Source organism: Suricata suricatta, chromosome X (genome assembly GCF_006229205.1).
Source record: "Suricata suricatta isolate VVHF042 chromosome X, meerkat_22Aug2017_6uvM2_HiC, whole genome shotgun sequence".
Lineage (NCBI taxonomy): Eukaryota > Metazoa > Chordata > Mammalia > Carnivora > Herpestidae > Suricata > Suricata suricatta.
This window is the reverse complement of record NC_043717.1, coordinates 76,122,641-76,139,576: the sequence shown is the minus strand read 5'-3', so window position 1 is coordinate 76,139,576 and position 16,936 is coordinate 76,122,641. Positions and strand designations below refer to the sequence as shown.

Sequence of the window (16,936 nt, the reverse complement as noted above, 5' to 3'; positions counted from 1 at the left end):
ATGGCAATGAGAAAGAATGAAATCTGGCTATTTATAGCAAAGTGGATGGACCTCGAGGGTGTCATGCTAAGCGAAATAAGTCAGGCAGAGAAGGACAGATACCATATGTTTGCATTCATAGGTCTAACAGCAGAAACCTAACAAGGGACCATGGGAAGAGGAAGGGGAGGAAAAGAAAGTTAGGGAGATGGAGGGAGGCAAATCATGAGAGACTCTTGAATACTTAAAAACAAACTGAGGTCTAAAGAGGGAGGAGGAAAGGGGAACGGGGTGATGGTCATGGAGGGGGGCACTAGTGGGGAAGAGCACTGGGTGTTATATGAAAACCAACTTGGCAATAAACTATTATTAAAAAATAAAAATATAACTGATTTTTGTATTGAAAAATAAAAACCAAAGCCCACTTCTTTTCTGAAAGACTCCATCAGGAATGCTAAATCTTCAAAGACAAGGAGCTTCCAGAACCTTTTTGTCTTTTCATCATTGTCCCTTTAGCACCTGCACAAAGCCTGGCACATATCAGAAGCTTAGAAAAAATTTTGTGTAATAAAATCTTTTGAGAACACTATTGTATCAATCATTTTCTACTTTCTTTCACTTTGCTCCATACAAAGATATTTTAGACCAGGAATGATCTCTCTCTAGGAATTTGTCTCCTGGGACTTAAACTAGGCCAGTGACCAGAGACATCCCTCAGGCTCTTCTGAACTTCTAGGAAAATTACATAAGCATTCACGTTCCCTTGTTGATGTAGAATGGGAACACAATTTTTTTTGTTTGGTTTGTGCAAAATTTATGGGTGATCCCTTTCCCTGACTTTACACTTGCCAAACTTTCTCCCAGATTTGAGATAGATTACATCTCATTTTTTAAAAAATTACGCTTAAAATTATATAAATAGGGGCGCCTGGGTGGCTCAGTTGATTAAGTGTCCAAGTTCTGCTCAGGTCATGATCTCACGGTTTGTGGGTTCAAGCCCTGAGTCGGGCTCTGTGCTGACAGCTAGCTCAGAGCTCAGAGCCTGGAACCTGTCTTCAGATTCTGTGTCTCCCTCTCTCTCTGCCCCCCACCCCATGCTTGCTCTCTCTCTGTCTCTCAAAAATAAGTAAAAATAAAAATACAATAATATAAATAATGAATAAATGATTCAGCATTGTTTCCTTAACACCATTCTTTCCCACAGTTTTTTTTTTTTTTTTTTTGCTGAAATGTATTCTCTGATAATTTATGGAAATTTCTGTGGTTGGTAAATGTTCTGGGTTTGCATATGTCCAAAGTGGCTTTACTTCTGTTTCCCACTTATATAATATTTTGACTTGGTATTAAGTCTGAGGTTCGGGGTGCCTGGGTGGCTCAATCGATTGGGCAACCGACTTTGGCTCAGGTCATGATCTCACAGTTCGTGGGTTTGAGCCCCACGTTGGGCTCTGTGCTGACAGCTCAGAGCCTGGAGCCTGCTTCTGATTCTGTCTCCCTGTCTGTCTGACCCTCCCCTGCTCACACTCTGTGTTTTTCTCTCTCAATATAAAAAATAATAAAACGTTAAAAAAATTAAAAAAAAATCTGAAGTTCAACATTATTTTTACTCAACAGTTTGAAGATATGCTCCATTGTTTTCCTGTGTCTAATGTTGCTAATAAGAAGTCTGATGTCAGACTTATTTTTGTTCCATTGTAGATGATCTCTATTTTCTCTTTCAGTTTTTAGTATTTTCTTGTTATTCTTGATGCTCTAAAATTACACTGCTATGTGTCTAGGTTTAAAGTCTTTCTTTAATTACCATTCTTTTTTTGTAAGTCCTTCTCTTTGTCACTTAGAGGGTTCTTTCAATCTGGATATTTATGTCTTCAATTCTGGGAAGGTCTTTTGTTTTGTTTTGTTTGTTATTTATTCTTCAAATGTTGATTCTCATCTATTCTCTTAATTTTTATTCAATGGATCTCTTATTAGACAATATGTGGAAATTTCTTGGTCTATCCTTCATGCATTTGGCCTTTTCTTTCCTACTTTCCATCACCCTATCCTTTATCCTATCTCTTGGGAGAACGATTCAGACCAATTTTCCAGTTCATTCATTTGATCTCTGTTTGCATCCAATAAAAATCTTTGTTTAGTACATTTACTGACATTTTAATTTTACCTATGGTATTTATTTTTTTAATTTCTTATTTTTTATTTTTTATAAGTTTATTAATTTATTTTGAGAGAGAGAGAGAGGCAATGTGTGTGAAATCAGGGGAGGGGCAGAGAAAGGGAGAGAGAAAATCCCAAGCAGGCTCCAAGCTGTCAGTGCAGAGCCTGACACAGGGTTTGATCCCATGAACTGTGAGATCATGACCTGAGCTGAAATCAAGAGTCAGGTGCTTAACTGACTGAGCCACCCAGGCACCCCTAAAAATTTATTTTCTTAGTTTTTCATATTTAGCTGTTATTGTTTCAAAACCACTTATTCTTTTACAGATGTGATATCCTTTTTTATCATTCTAAAATTATTATTATCAGTTTATACTGATGTTCTAAGAAATTTTTCTCTGAAGACCATTTCTCTTATTAAAACCTTTTCATTTGTTGATTTTATTGTCTGTATTTCATGGTATTTTCTTTGTTTAAATGATTTATGATTCTCTTATTATGTGCTTCTCTATGTAGTTAAGTGTTCTTTCTAGATTGTCTGTTGCCTCTCTTTGTGCAGCCTGTATCAGAGAATAGAGGGAATAGATAGAGCTGCTCTATTCAATTACAGTGAACAAGATCAAGTCATCAGAAAGGCACCTTGATAAATCTGTGTTCCTCTCTATTTCTCATAAAAGCTCTCAACTACTTGGCCATTGCCCATCACCCAAGATACTATACTATCTCACTGCCTTAAGATTTCCTACTCATTGCTTTTACTTGAAGCTAGATCTGCCTTTTACCGCATGCTGGTCCGTATGGTGGCAAAAGGGATGGGCAAAATTTGAGTCTTCTGGCTTTTCTTCCTGTGATAATGTGCAGTTGCCATTAAGGCAATTCCTTTGTTCTAGTTTTTTACCTTTTGGCATGGAGAACTCCTATGGTGCTTTCATCCTGCATGAGAATACTGTGCTTTCCCATGCGTATCCTGGGCTGTGATTTCCTTCTTGAATCACAAACCAGCTACATCCCATCTTTCAACGGTTACTCTCAGATTTGGACCCATTAAGAGTGATTTCAAATACGACTATGTACTGAATAATTTTTTCATTTGTCATGTAGAATAGAGAAAGTGAAGAAACTGTAAATAACAGTGGCTCAAGGAAGATAAAAGCTTATTTCTCTATTACAATAAATCAGGTTTGTAAAGAAGTTTCTCTGGGCTGATATAGTTATCAGCAGGCTCCAGTCTATCTTGCTGCTCTGCCATTCTCCATACCTGGCTTCCACTTTCTCGTGCAGCATGGCTGCTTGCACACACATCATGCCATTTACAGTTCAGCTAGTAGAGAAGAGGAAAGGCAAAGAAGGGTGTCATCCCTCCATTTATGGATATTCTTATAAGTTGCATATAATACTTCTATATTCTGGAGTCTGGTAAGTGTATTTTTATACATACTGTGCATATTGCAAGGAACTTTCCATGTCATTTGTTTTTTTAAAACAATCTTTATATTATCCCTATTTTATAGATAAACTCCACTAATTTGCTCAAGGTCATTCAGCTCATCTGGGATGTAAGGTCAGATCTGACCTCAAAGTCAGTGGTTCTCAAATTTGGCTGTACACTAGAATTACTAGGGCAGCTTTTAAAAGTATTAACGCTTGGTGGGGCACCTGGGTTGCTCCTAGTCGGATAAACATCTGACTCTTGATTTTGGCTCAGGTCATGTTCTCATGGTTTGGTGGATTCGAGTCCCATGTCAGGCTCTGTGCTGACAGTTGGGAGCCTGCTGGGATTCTCCCTCTCTCCCTCTCTTTCTGCCTCTCCCCCACTTGCACTGTCTCTGTCTCTCTCAAAATAAATAAATAAACTTAAATTTTTAAAAATAAAAGTACTAATGTTTGGGAACCACACCAGATCAATTAAATCATAGTCAAGGATAGTTTGTAAAAGCTTCCCATTTGATTCTTTTGTGAAGCCATGGTTGAGTACTACTGCACTTTCTAACTAATTTCTCTTCTTTTCTTTTTCCTTTTTTGCTTATGTATGCTATATGTCCCTCTCTCAGATATTTTGATTACTTGATTGTTAACTCTGCTTAGGTTTTTACTTGTACATGTAATATTTTTGTTGTTTTGAAGAAATACAGACAGCTCATATTTGATTAAAACTAAAAAGGTCATTGAGAACTATATCAGACATGCAAAATTATGCAGATTTTGAAAATTAATCTATATATTCAATCATATTAACAGATTACAGAAGAAAAAAAATCACATGATCAAATCAATACATGCAGAAAAATCGTTTGACAAAATTCAACAGCTATTCATGACTTTTTTTTAAAACCCTCAGAAAACTAAAGCAATAGAGGAGAATTTATTCTGCTTAATACAGAACATCTACAAAAACAACCCTTACAGTTAATATCACACTAATGATGAGAAGCTAAATGTTTTCTAGTTAAAGATCAAGAACAAGTTAAGGATGCCCATTTTTAGCACTGCTATTCAATATAGAACTATAGAAGATTTGGTCTGTGCAATAAAGCAAAAAGTGGAAATAAATGGCATTCTGATTGGAAAGGAATAAAGCAATCTATATTTGCAGATGACATGATCTACATAGAAAATCCCAAGATAATTCCAAAAACACTTATGTAACTAATAAGTGATGTCAACACAGTTGCAAAACATAAGATCAACATACAAAAATCAGTCGTATTTCTATATACTAACAATGAATTTGCAAAAACCTAAATTTTAAGTAAAATATCATTCAAAGTCCTTTAAAAAAAGACTTAGGTGTATATCTAACATGACATGTATAGGATGTGTATGCTGAAAATAACAAAACACTGAGGAAAGAAACCAAAGAATATATAAATAAATAGAGAGATATGTCATGTACATAGATTGGAAGACTCAATTAAGTAAAGATGTCAATTCTCTTCAAATTGGTGTATTGGTTTAACACAGTCCCTTTCAAAAATATTTCTGATTCAGACAAGATTATTATAGAACTTCTGTGAAAGGCAAAGGATCTAGAATAGCCAAAACAATTTTGAAAAAGAAGAACAAGGGGTGCCTGGGTGGCTCAGTCAGTTAAGCATCTCACTCTTGGTTTTGGCCAGAGTCATCATCTCATAGTTCATGGCATTGAGCTCTGCATTGGGCTCTGCACTGAAAGTGAGGAGCCTGCTTGGGATTCTCTCTCTCCTTCTCTCTCTGCCCCCCCTTCAAAATAAATAAATAAACTTTTAAAAATAACAAAATGAGAGAAATCATATTAGTTGGTTTCAAGATTTTTTTTTATAACTACAGTAATCAGGATGGTTTTGTATTGGAGGAGGGATAGACAGATAAATCCATGGACTAGAATAGAGAACACAAAAATAGACTCACATAAATATATTCCACTGACTTTTGACAAAGGTCAAAAAGCAATCAATGGAGGAAAGATAGTGTTTTTAACAAATGGTGCTGGAGCCACAACATATCCATAGATAAAAAATATGAACTTCAATCTAAACTTCACAGCCTATACAAAAATGAGCTCAAAATGGCACATAGATTTAAGTGTAAAACCTACATTTATAAAACTTGTAGAGGAAACTTCAACACTGAGGCCTCATGAAGAGTTCTTAGACATGGTACCAAAAGCACAATCCATAAACAACAGAAAACTTCAAATAGCCAAAGTAATCTTGAGAATGAAGAACAAAGCTGGAGACACCATGCTTCTGGATTTCAAACCACACTAGATAGCTATAGTCATCACAACAGTATGGTAGTGGTACAAAACCAGACACATACACCAATGGAACAAAATAGTTCAGAAATAAACCCATACATATATGCTCAATTAATCTGTGACAAAGGAGGCAAGAATATACAATGAGGGGAAAACAGTCTCTTCAATAAATGGTGCTGGGAAAACAGACAGCTGCATGCAAAAGAATGAAACTGGACCCCTCTCTAACACCACACATAAAAATAAACTCAAAATGGATTGAAGACCTAAGTGTGAGATCTGAACCATAAAAATCTTAAGAGAAAATAGGTAGTAACTTCTCTGACATTGGCAATAGCAACATTTTTCTAGATAGATATCCTGAGACAAAGGAAACAAAAGCAAAAATAAACACATGGGACTACATCAAAAAAAGTTTGTGCAAAGCAAATGAAACTATCAACAAAACAAAAAGGCGATCTACTGCATGGGACAAGATATTTGCAAATGATATATCTAGTAAGGGGTTAATATCCAAAATATATAAAGCACTCACTCATGAAACTCAACACACAGACACACACACACACACAGACACACACACACAACACACACACAATTCAATTAAAAAACAAGCAAAGGACCTAAATAGACATTTTTCCAAAGAAGACATCCAGATGGTCAACAGACATATGAAAAGATGATCAACATCACTAACTGTCAGGGAAATGCAGAGCAAAACCATAATAAGATAACACCTTACACCTGTTCAGAATGGCTAGCATTAAAAAAAGAAACAAGAAATAACTAGCTTTGGTGAGGGTGTGGAGAAAAAGGAACACTCATGCACTGTTGGTAGGAATTTAAGTTGGTGCAGTCACTGTGGAAAACAGGATGGAGTTTCCTCAAAAAATTAAAAATAGAAATACCATAAAATCCAATAATTCTAGTACTGGGTATTTATTCAGAGAAAATGAAAACATTAAATTGAAAAAATAATAAGCACGCTTATGTTTATAGCAGCATTATTTACAGTAACGTGGAAGACATGGAAACAATCTAACTGTGTATTGTTAGATGAATGGATAAGGAAGATGTGGTACACGTGCGTGGGGCATGCACATGTATACACATCACGCACATGCACGCGTGCACACACACACTGGAATATTACTTATCTATAAACAAGTATGAGATCTTGCCATTTGCAACAACACAGATGGTCCTAGTGGATATTATGCTAAGTGAAATAACTCAAACAGAAATACAAATACCATAAGATTTCACTTATACATGGAATCTAAGAAACAAAGGAACAAACAAAGAAAAAGCAGAATCAGACCTATAAATACAAAGAGCAAACTGTTGGGTGCCAGAGGGGAGGTGGGTAGGTAGATGGGCGAAGTGGGTGAAGGGAAGTGGGAAATACAGGCTTCCAGTTATGGAATTAATTAGTCACGGAAATGAAAGGCACAGCATAGGAAATATAGTGAATGACATTGTAATAGCATTGTATGGTGGTAGATGGTAGCTACACATGCGGTGAGTGCAGCATAACGTACAGAGTGGTCCCATCCCTATGTTGTACACCTGAAACTAATGTAACAGTGTGTGTCAAGTATATTCAAATGAAAAATCTTTTTATTTATTTTTTAAAATTTTTAATGTTTTTTAAAATTTATTTTTGAGAGAGAGAGAGAGAGAGAGAGAGACATAGTATGAGCAAGGGAGAGGCATAGAGAAAGGGAGACACAGAATCTGAAGCAGGCTCCAGGCTCTGAACTGTCAACACAGAGCCTGATGTGGGGCTCAAACTTGTGAACCACAAGATCATGACCTGGGCTGAAGTCAAATGCTCAACTGAGCCACACAGGAACCTCTAAAAAAATCTTTTTAAAAAGCACAATCCATGAAATAAAAAATAAATTAAAAATTTTGTTCTATGAAAGGCCATGTTAAAAGGATGAAAAGTCAAGTAGCCATCTGAGGATATATTTGCAAACCACATATCTGACAAGGGACTTATATCTAGAATATATAATAAACTCTTAAACCTCAACATTAAGGAAAAACAGGGGTGCTTGGCTGGCTCAGTTGGTGGAGCATGAGACTCTTGGTCTCAAGGGTTGTAAGTTTGAGCCTTATGTTAAGTGTAGAGATTTACATAAAAATAAAATGTTAAAACAAACAACAACAACAACAAATCTGACAATTTAATTAGGAAATGAGCAAAAGGCTTTACAGTCATTTCTCTGAAGAAGACACACACAAAATAAGCACATGAAAAGATGTCCAACACATTAGGGAAACACAAAGTAAAGACATAAATGGATCTCAGGACACACCTGCAAGAATGGCTGAAATAAAAATACCAAATGCTGGTGAGGATGTACAAAAACTGGATCTCTCAGCCATTGCTGGTGGAAGTGTAAAATATTAAGCCACTCTGAAAAAAAAAGCTTAGCAGTTCTTGTAAAATTAAACATACAGATATCATAGGACTTTGCAATTGCACTACCGGGCATTTTATTACCAGAGAAATGAAAACTTATGGCTGCACAGAAATATGTGCACCACACTTTACACTTAGCACTCATTTATTCTATTTCACTGTATATAACATTCCATGTGTGAATAACCACTAATACAGTAGTATGCCAATGATGGGTATTTGGGTGTTTTAATTTTTCAACATTTCAAATAATGCTTTTTTTATGAATTTCCTTGTAGCGGTCATTTGAATTCATATGTGAGCATTTCCCTAGGATGGATATCTAAAAATGGAATTTCTGGGTCACAGATGAGATACATGTTTTCAACTTTACTAGCTACTACCAAAAACTACTCTCCAAAATTACACTAATTTGTGTTTCCTCCAACATTATATGAGAGTTTCAGCTGTTCTTTTGTCTTTGCCTATACTTGCTATGACACGTTTAAAAATTTCCTATCAATCTAATGGTTGCAAAATATGTAATTTTTAATGCAAATTGTTCTATTTTTATTTATTATTTTTTTTTTAAATTTACATCCAAGTTAGTTAGCATATAGTGCAATCATGATTTCAGGAGTAGAATCCAGTGACTTATCCCCCATATATAATACTAGCAACCCTGTTTGTTGTCTAGATTTAAGAATCTCTTATATTTTGGCCACCTCCATGTTTTTATATTATTTTTGCTTCCCTTCCTTTATGTTCATATGTTTTGTATCTTAAATTTCACATGAGTGAAGTCATATGATATTTGTCTTTTTCTGACTAATTTTACTTAGCATAATACACTTTAGTTCCATCCATGTTGTTGCAAATGGCATGATTTCATTCTTTTTGATTGCTCAGTAATACTCCATTGTATACATATGCAACATCTTCTTTATCCACTCATCTATTGATGGACATATGAGCTTTTTCCATACCTTGGCTATTGTTGATAGTGCTGCTATAAACATTGGGGCGCATGTGCTTCTTTGAAACAGTACACCTGTGTCCTTTGGATAAATGCCTAGTAGTGCAATTGGTAGGTCATAGGGTAGTTCTATTTTAATGCAAAATATGTAATTTCTGTTTTAACTTGTATTTCCATAGTTATGTGTGAAGTTGAGCATATTTTCACACGTTTATTGGCAATCAGGAACTCTCCTATGAACAACTTGGACACATCCTTTGTTCATTTCTTTCTTTCTTTCAAGTTTATTTATTTAAAGAGAGAGAGAAAGCATGAGAGGGGGAGGAGCAAAGAGAGAGGGAGAGAGATTGAGAATCCCAAGCAGGTTCCATGTTGTCAGTGCAGAGCCTGATGCAGGGCTTGAACCCAGGAACTGCGAGATCATGACTTGAGCCAAAGTTGGATGCTTAACTGTTGGAGCCACCCAGCAGCCCCTGCTAATTTTTTCTATTGGAGTTTTGCCTTTGTCTTAACTTTGTAGTCTATATTTCAGGACATTAATACTTGTTAGTTATATAAGATTCAAATATCTTTTCTCAATCTGTTGTATACCTTTGAGCATTTTAATGTTCTCTTTCATCTTTAGAAGCTTTAAATTTTCATGTAATCAGATTTGTAAATATTTTCTTATAAGGTTTCTGCTTTTACATCTTGGTTAAAAAAGTCTTTTTTTTTTAAGCCACAAAGATTTAATAAGAATCTCCTCTATTTTAGTCTAAACATTTCAAAGTTCCATTCTTTATATTCAGGTCTAAGACATCTGGAGTTTATTTTTATGTATGCTGTGAGATGGGGCTCTAACTTAATTTTTTTTCATATGAAAGTTAATTGTCCCAATACCACCTATTTTACTGAATCCAATTTTAAAATACTTGTACCTACTATGTGCTAGACATTGTTCTAGGCAGTTTGAATACAGTATTAAAAACAAAAAAATGACTGTTGGTATTGTGAATTATGTTTCATTAAAGCTGTTAGAATATCCCTGCCCCTGTGGAGCATAAATTCTACTTGGAAGATATATAATAAACATAATAAACATGCATATTATGTAGTGTGTTGGAAGATGATAAATGTCATGGAAAAAATCGAGCAGAATAAGGGAAACTGGGAGTGCTTTGTTGAGAGAGAAAGTTGTAACTTTAAATAGGGTGGCCTGGGTTGGTCTTGTTGAGAAGTCGCTATTTGGGAAAAGATTTAAAGAACTGAAGGACTTGCCATGTGAATATTTGAGGGATAACAAAAACTAATCCTTGTATCATACATACTAGGTGCCACGCTTTGTTCTAAGCACTTTACATATATTTATTTACTCATTTAATGCTTACAATAACAGATATTTCACATCAACTGATATTTATGAATTTCACAAAGCTTTCTGTTGGGATTTTCATTGGAATTTCTTCATTTATATCGATTATCGACTGATACCCTTACAACATTGCATCTGGCCATCCATAAGCATGGTCTGGTTCTACATTAATTCACAGTTTCCATAATGTTCGTCAATAATTTTACAATTTTCTCAATAAAGTCTTAGACATATTTGTGGGCTTTATTCTTATGTGCTTTATAGTTTTGTGGTGCTCATAAACAGTTTGTATATATTTTCAACTTCACTTCATGTCGCTTAACCTGCCCAACTCCAGATCCTATTGTCTGTATTTTTGATAGATAAGGTACTCTAGTGATTGTGTATGCATGTGTGTGTGTGTGTGTGTGTGTGTGTGTGCGCGCACGCGCGCATATGATGAATGGTCTTGCCAGCTGATCCTGATTTTTCAGCTGAGTTTGATTAATCCACACTACAACATATCAAGAAAGATCTGAATCCTTCCCCCTTTCCCCTTCTTGATTTTTACAAGATACATATTCTTGTCCTGTCTCATCATTGAGTCTTCAAGCTCCTCAGAGGGCAGTGACCGATGTCTCAGATTCTGCATCTTGCCTGTGAGCACATGGTAATTACTCAAAATGTCTTAGTGCCACTTTCCCCACAATGGTGTTGTTGTACCTTTTCTTCAGTCTCTGCACTCCATTGAGCCCTCAACCATGGCCCTCCCTTGATTATCAAAATTGACACCCATACATAAAGATGCACTTTCTCGCTGGACTCTTGCCTGAGACCTTCTTCTCTGCCAGTAATCCTTCTCCTTTGAGGAAGTGGGAGAAAAATCTTGATGAGTAGCTGAGAGTTCTTTAAGAGGAAATGTTTGTGAGATGATCTAGTCCAGGTTTTGCAAAAGGTTTATCCATAAAGTGCTAGTCGATGAGATGCTCTGGAAAAAAAGGTTTTGAGCTTTAAAAGAAAAGCCAAAAACCCTTTATGCTAAATTGCCTTTTTGGAGACACATGCCACACTTAAAGTATATTAAAGGAGACATTTTTATAGTAAAGAAAACAAATTTTCCTTTTCCCACCACTTTTTAAATATCCTTGACTAGGCAGATTGCAAACTGTGGCTATCTGCCCCAGTAACATAGAGAGCTAAGCTAACACCTTCCAGAGAAGGAATATCATTTTTTATCCCACTTTGAGGCATCATACAGTAAAACACATGTACAAAAAATGCTTACGTAATAATTACCAACAGCTATATGTTTAAAAGAAAGGTTAATTGTCTTAAGAATCACATAGAAGATCATTATTGAGCATACTATTGGCTCTGAGCTTCCTGGAAGCCAAGAGAAAATGGAGTCATAATAGTTCAAGGTCTTACCTATTAATCCCTGCAGTCTTAGTTGTGAAGATAGCAGCCCCGCCCTTACTTTAATTTCTCCCCTTTCTCTTCTTTTGTCTTGTGGTCTGGCCTGATTTAATACTTTAATTTGGTTGGTTCCTTCCCTTTTATAACATATTTGATATAAAGAAGATGACTAGCGGCACATAGGAAGTTTGAGGAGAGTGTAATATTCATCTCACACTTCACATGCAAAGGTCTCTGAGTTGGATTTGAACTCTCAAACTCTCAAAGGTAAATGCCACAGATTCCGTTAGCTAGATTACTACAGCAAGTTATAAGTTCTTTGGGATCCTTTTCTACATCATCCCCCATGAAGTTCTGGAAGTTCTTGCCCTTGCCTTGTGCTTTTCATACCTCTTCATAGTCTATTCCACTGACCTTATTTCAAAAACAACTAGATGTTGGGTGCATGAACTAAGAAGCCTTCAAGAATGTTCAGATTTGATTGTTTTGTCTCAAGAAGGTGAAAGGGAGAGAGCTACAATTTCTAAGAAGCCTGGTTTGACTCTGAGTCTGGTCCCCAGCCAGAATAGGCAAGGGTTTTGGCCAAGTGAAATCGCCAGCTCCCTTAGAAAGGGGGGAGGGGAGGGCTAGCACATTGCTCATTAGAACATTCTGCACTTGCCTGAGCAATCTTTTTGCTACCCTGCAATTTCCTGTTGGGTATAAATGAAACCTTTCTAGCTGTTAATGCAGCCTGTGAATTGAAAAAAAAGCATGTAATTAATCATAGGAGTTGGGGGGATTCACTAAGCCTGAGTTATAGGGGAGAAGCTGGACAAGGCACTAGGACCTAGAAGGCATCTATCCACCCTGGCAGGAATTTCTTGCTTGGAGCTCAGACAACAAAGGCATAGAGAGATTGGTTTTCTTTCTCTCAGCATCTCCACCCAACCAGCAGAAAAACGGTGAGTGGGGCTTTCCAGTGATTTTCAGGAAGAATGTAACAGATGTCAAACGGGAAAAGTACAAGGCAAAGCGCTCTCTCTAGCTCTTTCTCTTTCTGTCCTTCTCTTCTTATTTTTTTTTTATTTTGCCTTATCCTATCGGATTTTTTCCTAAGCCTCTACCTGGGATTTTCCTTTGGAAAAGTGAGTTTAATATTCCTTTATTTTCACTGTGATGAATAATATTTTAGAATAATACCACCCCTGATCCTAAAGCAAAGCCAAATGTTACTGGCATGCCTTCGGAAATGCTTGCTACTTGTCTTTAGGAGGTGGGGTCTCTTACCACTGCAGGTTATCTGACAGAGACAATGCTGAGCTCAGCACAGGTCATGGTGACATTGGAAGAAAAGGGGGGCTGAGCCTGGCAAAACTACTAGATACCCATCCTCCTTTATCTCCTGTCTTCCTGGTCCCTTGCAAATATCTCGATATGGCAGTGTGTAGCAGCTGAGCCCTGTTTGCTTTGTGAGTCCTTTTATCCCCATCTGTGAGATGCATGCTAATAGTTTGGTTCATAGGCTACCTTTGCTAGTGCTTGAGGCTTCTGTTGCATTTGGTTTCATGATCTGATTCTTTCTTTCCTTTCACTTCCTTCCTTCCTTCCTTCCTTCCTTCCTTTCTTTTTTCCTTTCCTTTTCCTTCCTTTCCTTTCTGATTTCTTTTCCTTCCTTCCTTCCTTCCTTTCCTTTCCCTTCCTTTCCTTTCTCATTTCTTTCTTTTCCTTCCTTCCTTCCTTCCTTCCTTCCTTCCTTCCTTCCTTCCTTCCTTCCTTTCTCTCTCTCTCTCTCTCTCTCTCAGCAGAAGGGGAAAAAGCAAATCTGAAAGATGACCACCTTTTGCCTCAGCTAATTCACCTGGGTAATAGACAAGTTTGGGGTGAATTGCGTGCTGTGAGGGCAAAATGCCCCCTCAGCCAGGGTAGAAATCCAGAACAATGAAAGGTGTGCTTGTTTCTGAAGATCCCATATGTTTTTCAGGGACTCACTTGGGAACCTTTCAACAATTAAATTATTCCATTAAGAGGTGAGGCTGCATCATTGGGGAGGGATTGTGTGCATATTAAGAGAGAAAGAAAGAAAGAAAGAAGAAAGAAAGAAAGAAAGAAAGAAAGAAAGAAAGAAAGAAAGAAAGAAAGAAAGAAAGAAAGAAAGAAAGGAAGGAAAGGATTTTGTGATCAAATGGTATGGGGGCGGGGGGGGGGGGAGAGGGAAGCAGAGCTGATAACCTGTTAAATAACTGATTTTTCTAATCCTTTTTTCCAGCTTATTTCTTATGTATGTTGGATAGCTGCACCAGCTTGGTGGGGAAAGGGGTTGATGAATAGCACAAAGACACTAGCTATTCCCTGGAGGCTGTCCTTTTAAAGGAGAATCCTGGTTTATTCTGGGTGGGGGAGGGGATCCACACATTAGGGAAAGAAAGAGGGTTGGGAATAAAATTAAAATATCCCCCCTGGTAGTCGTTTGACTGAGGCACAAAGATTGCTTCCTAAACTGAAGATGCTAACCTCAGCTAGCGCCTTCTATTCTCTTCAAGGGGATCTTGTCAGGCTATGGATTCATTTACAACTGTTAGTCATGTGGGCATGTGTGAGGAAACAGATGCCAGTTTTAATGTATTTAGCCCGAAGTTACAATTTGATAGGAGCCAATGTCAATAAGTCCCAGGATTTTAAGCGATTTCAAAATCCCTCCCTCTCCTCTCTTTGGAACAGTGCCCAAAGTCCCTCCCTCCCCATCTCCCACCCCAACCCCCCACCACTGCCAGCACCCCCTCAGCCCCTCCTTCTTCTCTGTTAAGATCAATATTCCTGCAGGTCAGGGGCAAGCAGCAGATGGGTCACAGGTTTTTTTCAAGCAGTTCTTTTCACAAGTAGCAGATTGCAGAACTGGATCTGGCTAATATTTGAATGCTTTTCTTTTCTTCCCTCCCTGCCCTTCTTTCTTTGCCTATTCTCATCCCCTTTGTCCAACACTTAGGTCTCTGAGGTTCCACCAAAATATGGAACTTGATTTTGGACATTTTGACGAAAGAGATAAGACATCCAGGAACATGCGAGGGTCACGGATGAATGGGCTGCCCAGCCCCACTCACAGCGCCCATTGTAGCTTCTACCGAACCCGAACCTTGCAGGCACTGAGCAACGAGAAGAAAGCCAAGAAGGTACGTTTCTACCGCAATGGGGACCGCTACTTCAAGGGGATTGTGTACGCTGTGTCCTCTGACCGTTTTCGCAGCTTTGATGCCTTGCTGGCTGACCTGACTCGATCTCTGTCTGACAACATCAACCTGCCTCAGGGAGTGCGTTACATTTACACCATTGATGGATCCAGGAAAATCGGAAGCATGGATGAACTGGAGGAAGGTAATTACAAGGGTGGTGGCTCTTGGTGGGAGGTGGCATCATTGGTTATGGTTATATTTCTTGGAGTTCATGGAAAAAAATTAGGAAGTATGTTTGTCAGAACACCAGGTTGCTGCCAAGACTCTCTGATCTTATAGGCATTCACAGAGCCATTAGCCATTGCCCTTCATGGCCTTCAGTCTCTGCTGGTGTTAGAGTGTGGATGATGGTGATAATGCATTGTGCTTATCTGCCAGGTACAAAGGAAACTCTTAATTGTGTCATGTACTCTAGATCTTGTTTATAGTCAATTCTAAGTAGCATTATTGAGGCAGATCATGAACTCCTTAGGGCTATAAAATGAAGAAGGAACTTTGGTTGGGTTAACAGAAAGGTATCCAATTATCCTTTGTGCTGCTGAAAGACTGTGAATTGCAGCACATGGAAATATGCACCCTAAAAGTAAGACTTCCTGGACATATTCATAAAGGAATATCCTTTTAGGTAAGTGGTCACTGATCAGCTGTTGCTTCTAAAAAGCCCACTTGAGGGTGTGTCCCTCACTAAGGCTGAGGTCATTGAGAGAAATACCAAAGAAAGCTGTAGGTATGTCTGGTATTTTAATAAAGACTATTCCTATTAGAAGAGGAACTGACTCACTGTACCTAAGTCCCTTTGAATCCTTTGTAGATTTTGGTTCTACAGTTGGATTTTATGACTATGTTCCTGAAAACCTAAAAAACCTGGTACCCTCTGAAAAAGAAGGGATATCTCAGCTCTTACCAAAAACTTGCTCATTTATGACTCCTTTCTCTTTGGTTATTTAGAAGCTCACTCTTGGGACACATTTTGATATTTTATGTTATCAAATCAATTATACGGTGGATGCCTCCCTATCCCCACTTTTAAATCGCTATCACATGTAATCAGTTTAACTTGACATGGTGCTTTAATGGACAGCTTCAAGACACAGTGATCAGACAAATGATGCTCCCCAAACCCTCTCCTCCCCCCTTCTAGCCCTACCTCCTCACCCCTTCTATTCAGTGAGCAAAGGTGAGTTTAGAGCAGGCAGATCTCTAGGGAAGCCAGATTATGAAGCAGCCAACAAAGAATGAGAAACTGCACGTAAAATGACTTGGTGTGGGAGTGCCCCGCCTCTGCCTCACTGCTTCTAGCTTTCTTGTGTTCTTAAACAAAGGAGCATAAGGGCTTCCTTTGCACAAGACCACGTTCTCGCATATCGCTCTTGTTTCTCAAGTCAGGTCAAGTGATTTGGGGCCAGTTGCTGATAAGAGACTATGTCCATATGGCTACTGGATCTGGGTCTCAGGGTTCAAGTCTGAGGTTTTTCCACATAGCTGACCTTGAAAAACAATGCTGAGAAGACTCAGATTATTTGATCATGCACTGGATGGCCAGGCTGAGGTTAAGGTGAGGCTTTTTCTGAATGTGGAAGGATTGACTATCCTAGCACATAATCTTAAAGGAGAGACAGGGCAAACTAGAAGGAGTTGGTCTGAGGTTGAGGGAGCTGTCCAACAGAGTAATTGAGAGGCTGTGCATCTTTTGTCACTGTAAAACCCATGTCTCAGTTGAATCTGA

At 37.9% G+C, this 16,936-nt stretch overlaps 1 protein-coding gene across 8 annotated transcripts in view; it reads left to right on the top strand.

Annotated features, from left to right (window-relative positions):
- The window catches only part of DCX (doublecortin), a 162,636-nt gene that overhangs the window by 44,552 nt on the left and 101,148 nt on the right, over positions 1-16,936 (top strand). For 7 of the 8 annotated variants that reach the window (XM_029930322.1, XM_029930323.1, XM_029930326.1 and 4 more), the window contains one exon: positions 14,967-15,352. In XM_029930322.1, the coding sequence (XP_029786182.1) occupies positions 14,989-15,352 (364 nt within the window). In that variant the 5' untranslated portion in view covers positions 14,967-14,988. The remainder of the gene's footprint in view (positions 1-14,966; positions 15,353-16,936) is intronic. The other variant, XM_029930325.1, reaches the window with a different exon arrangement.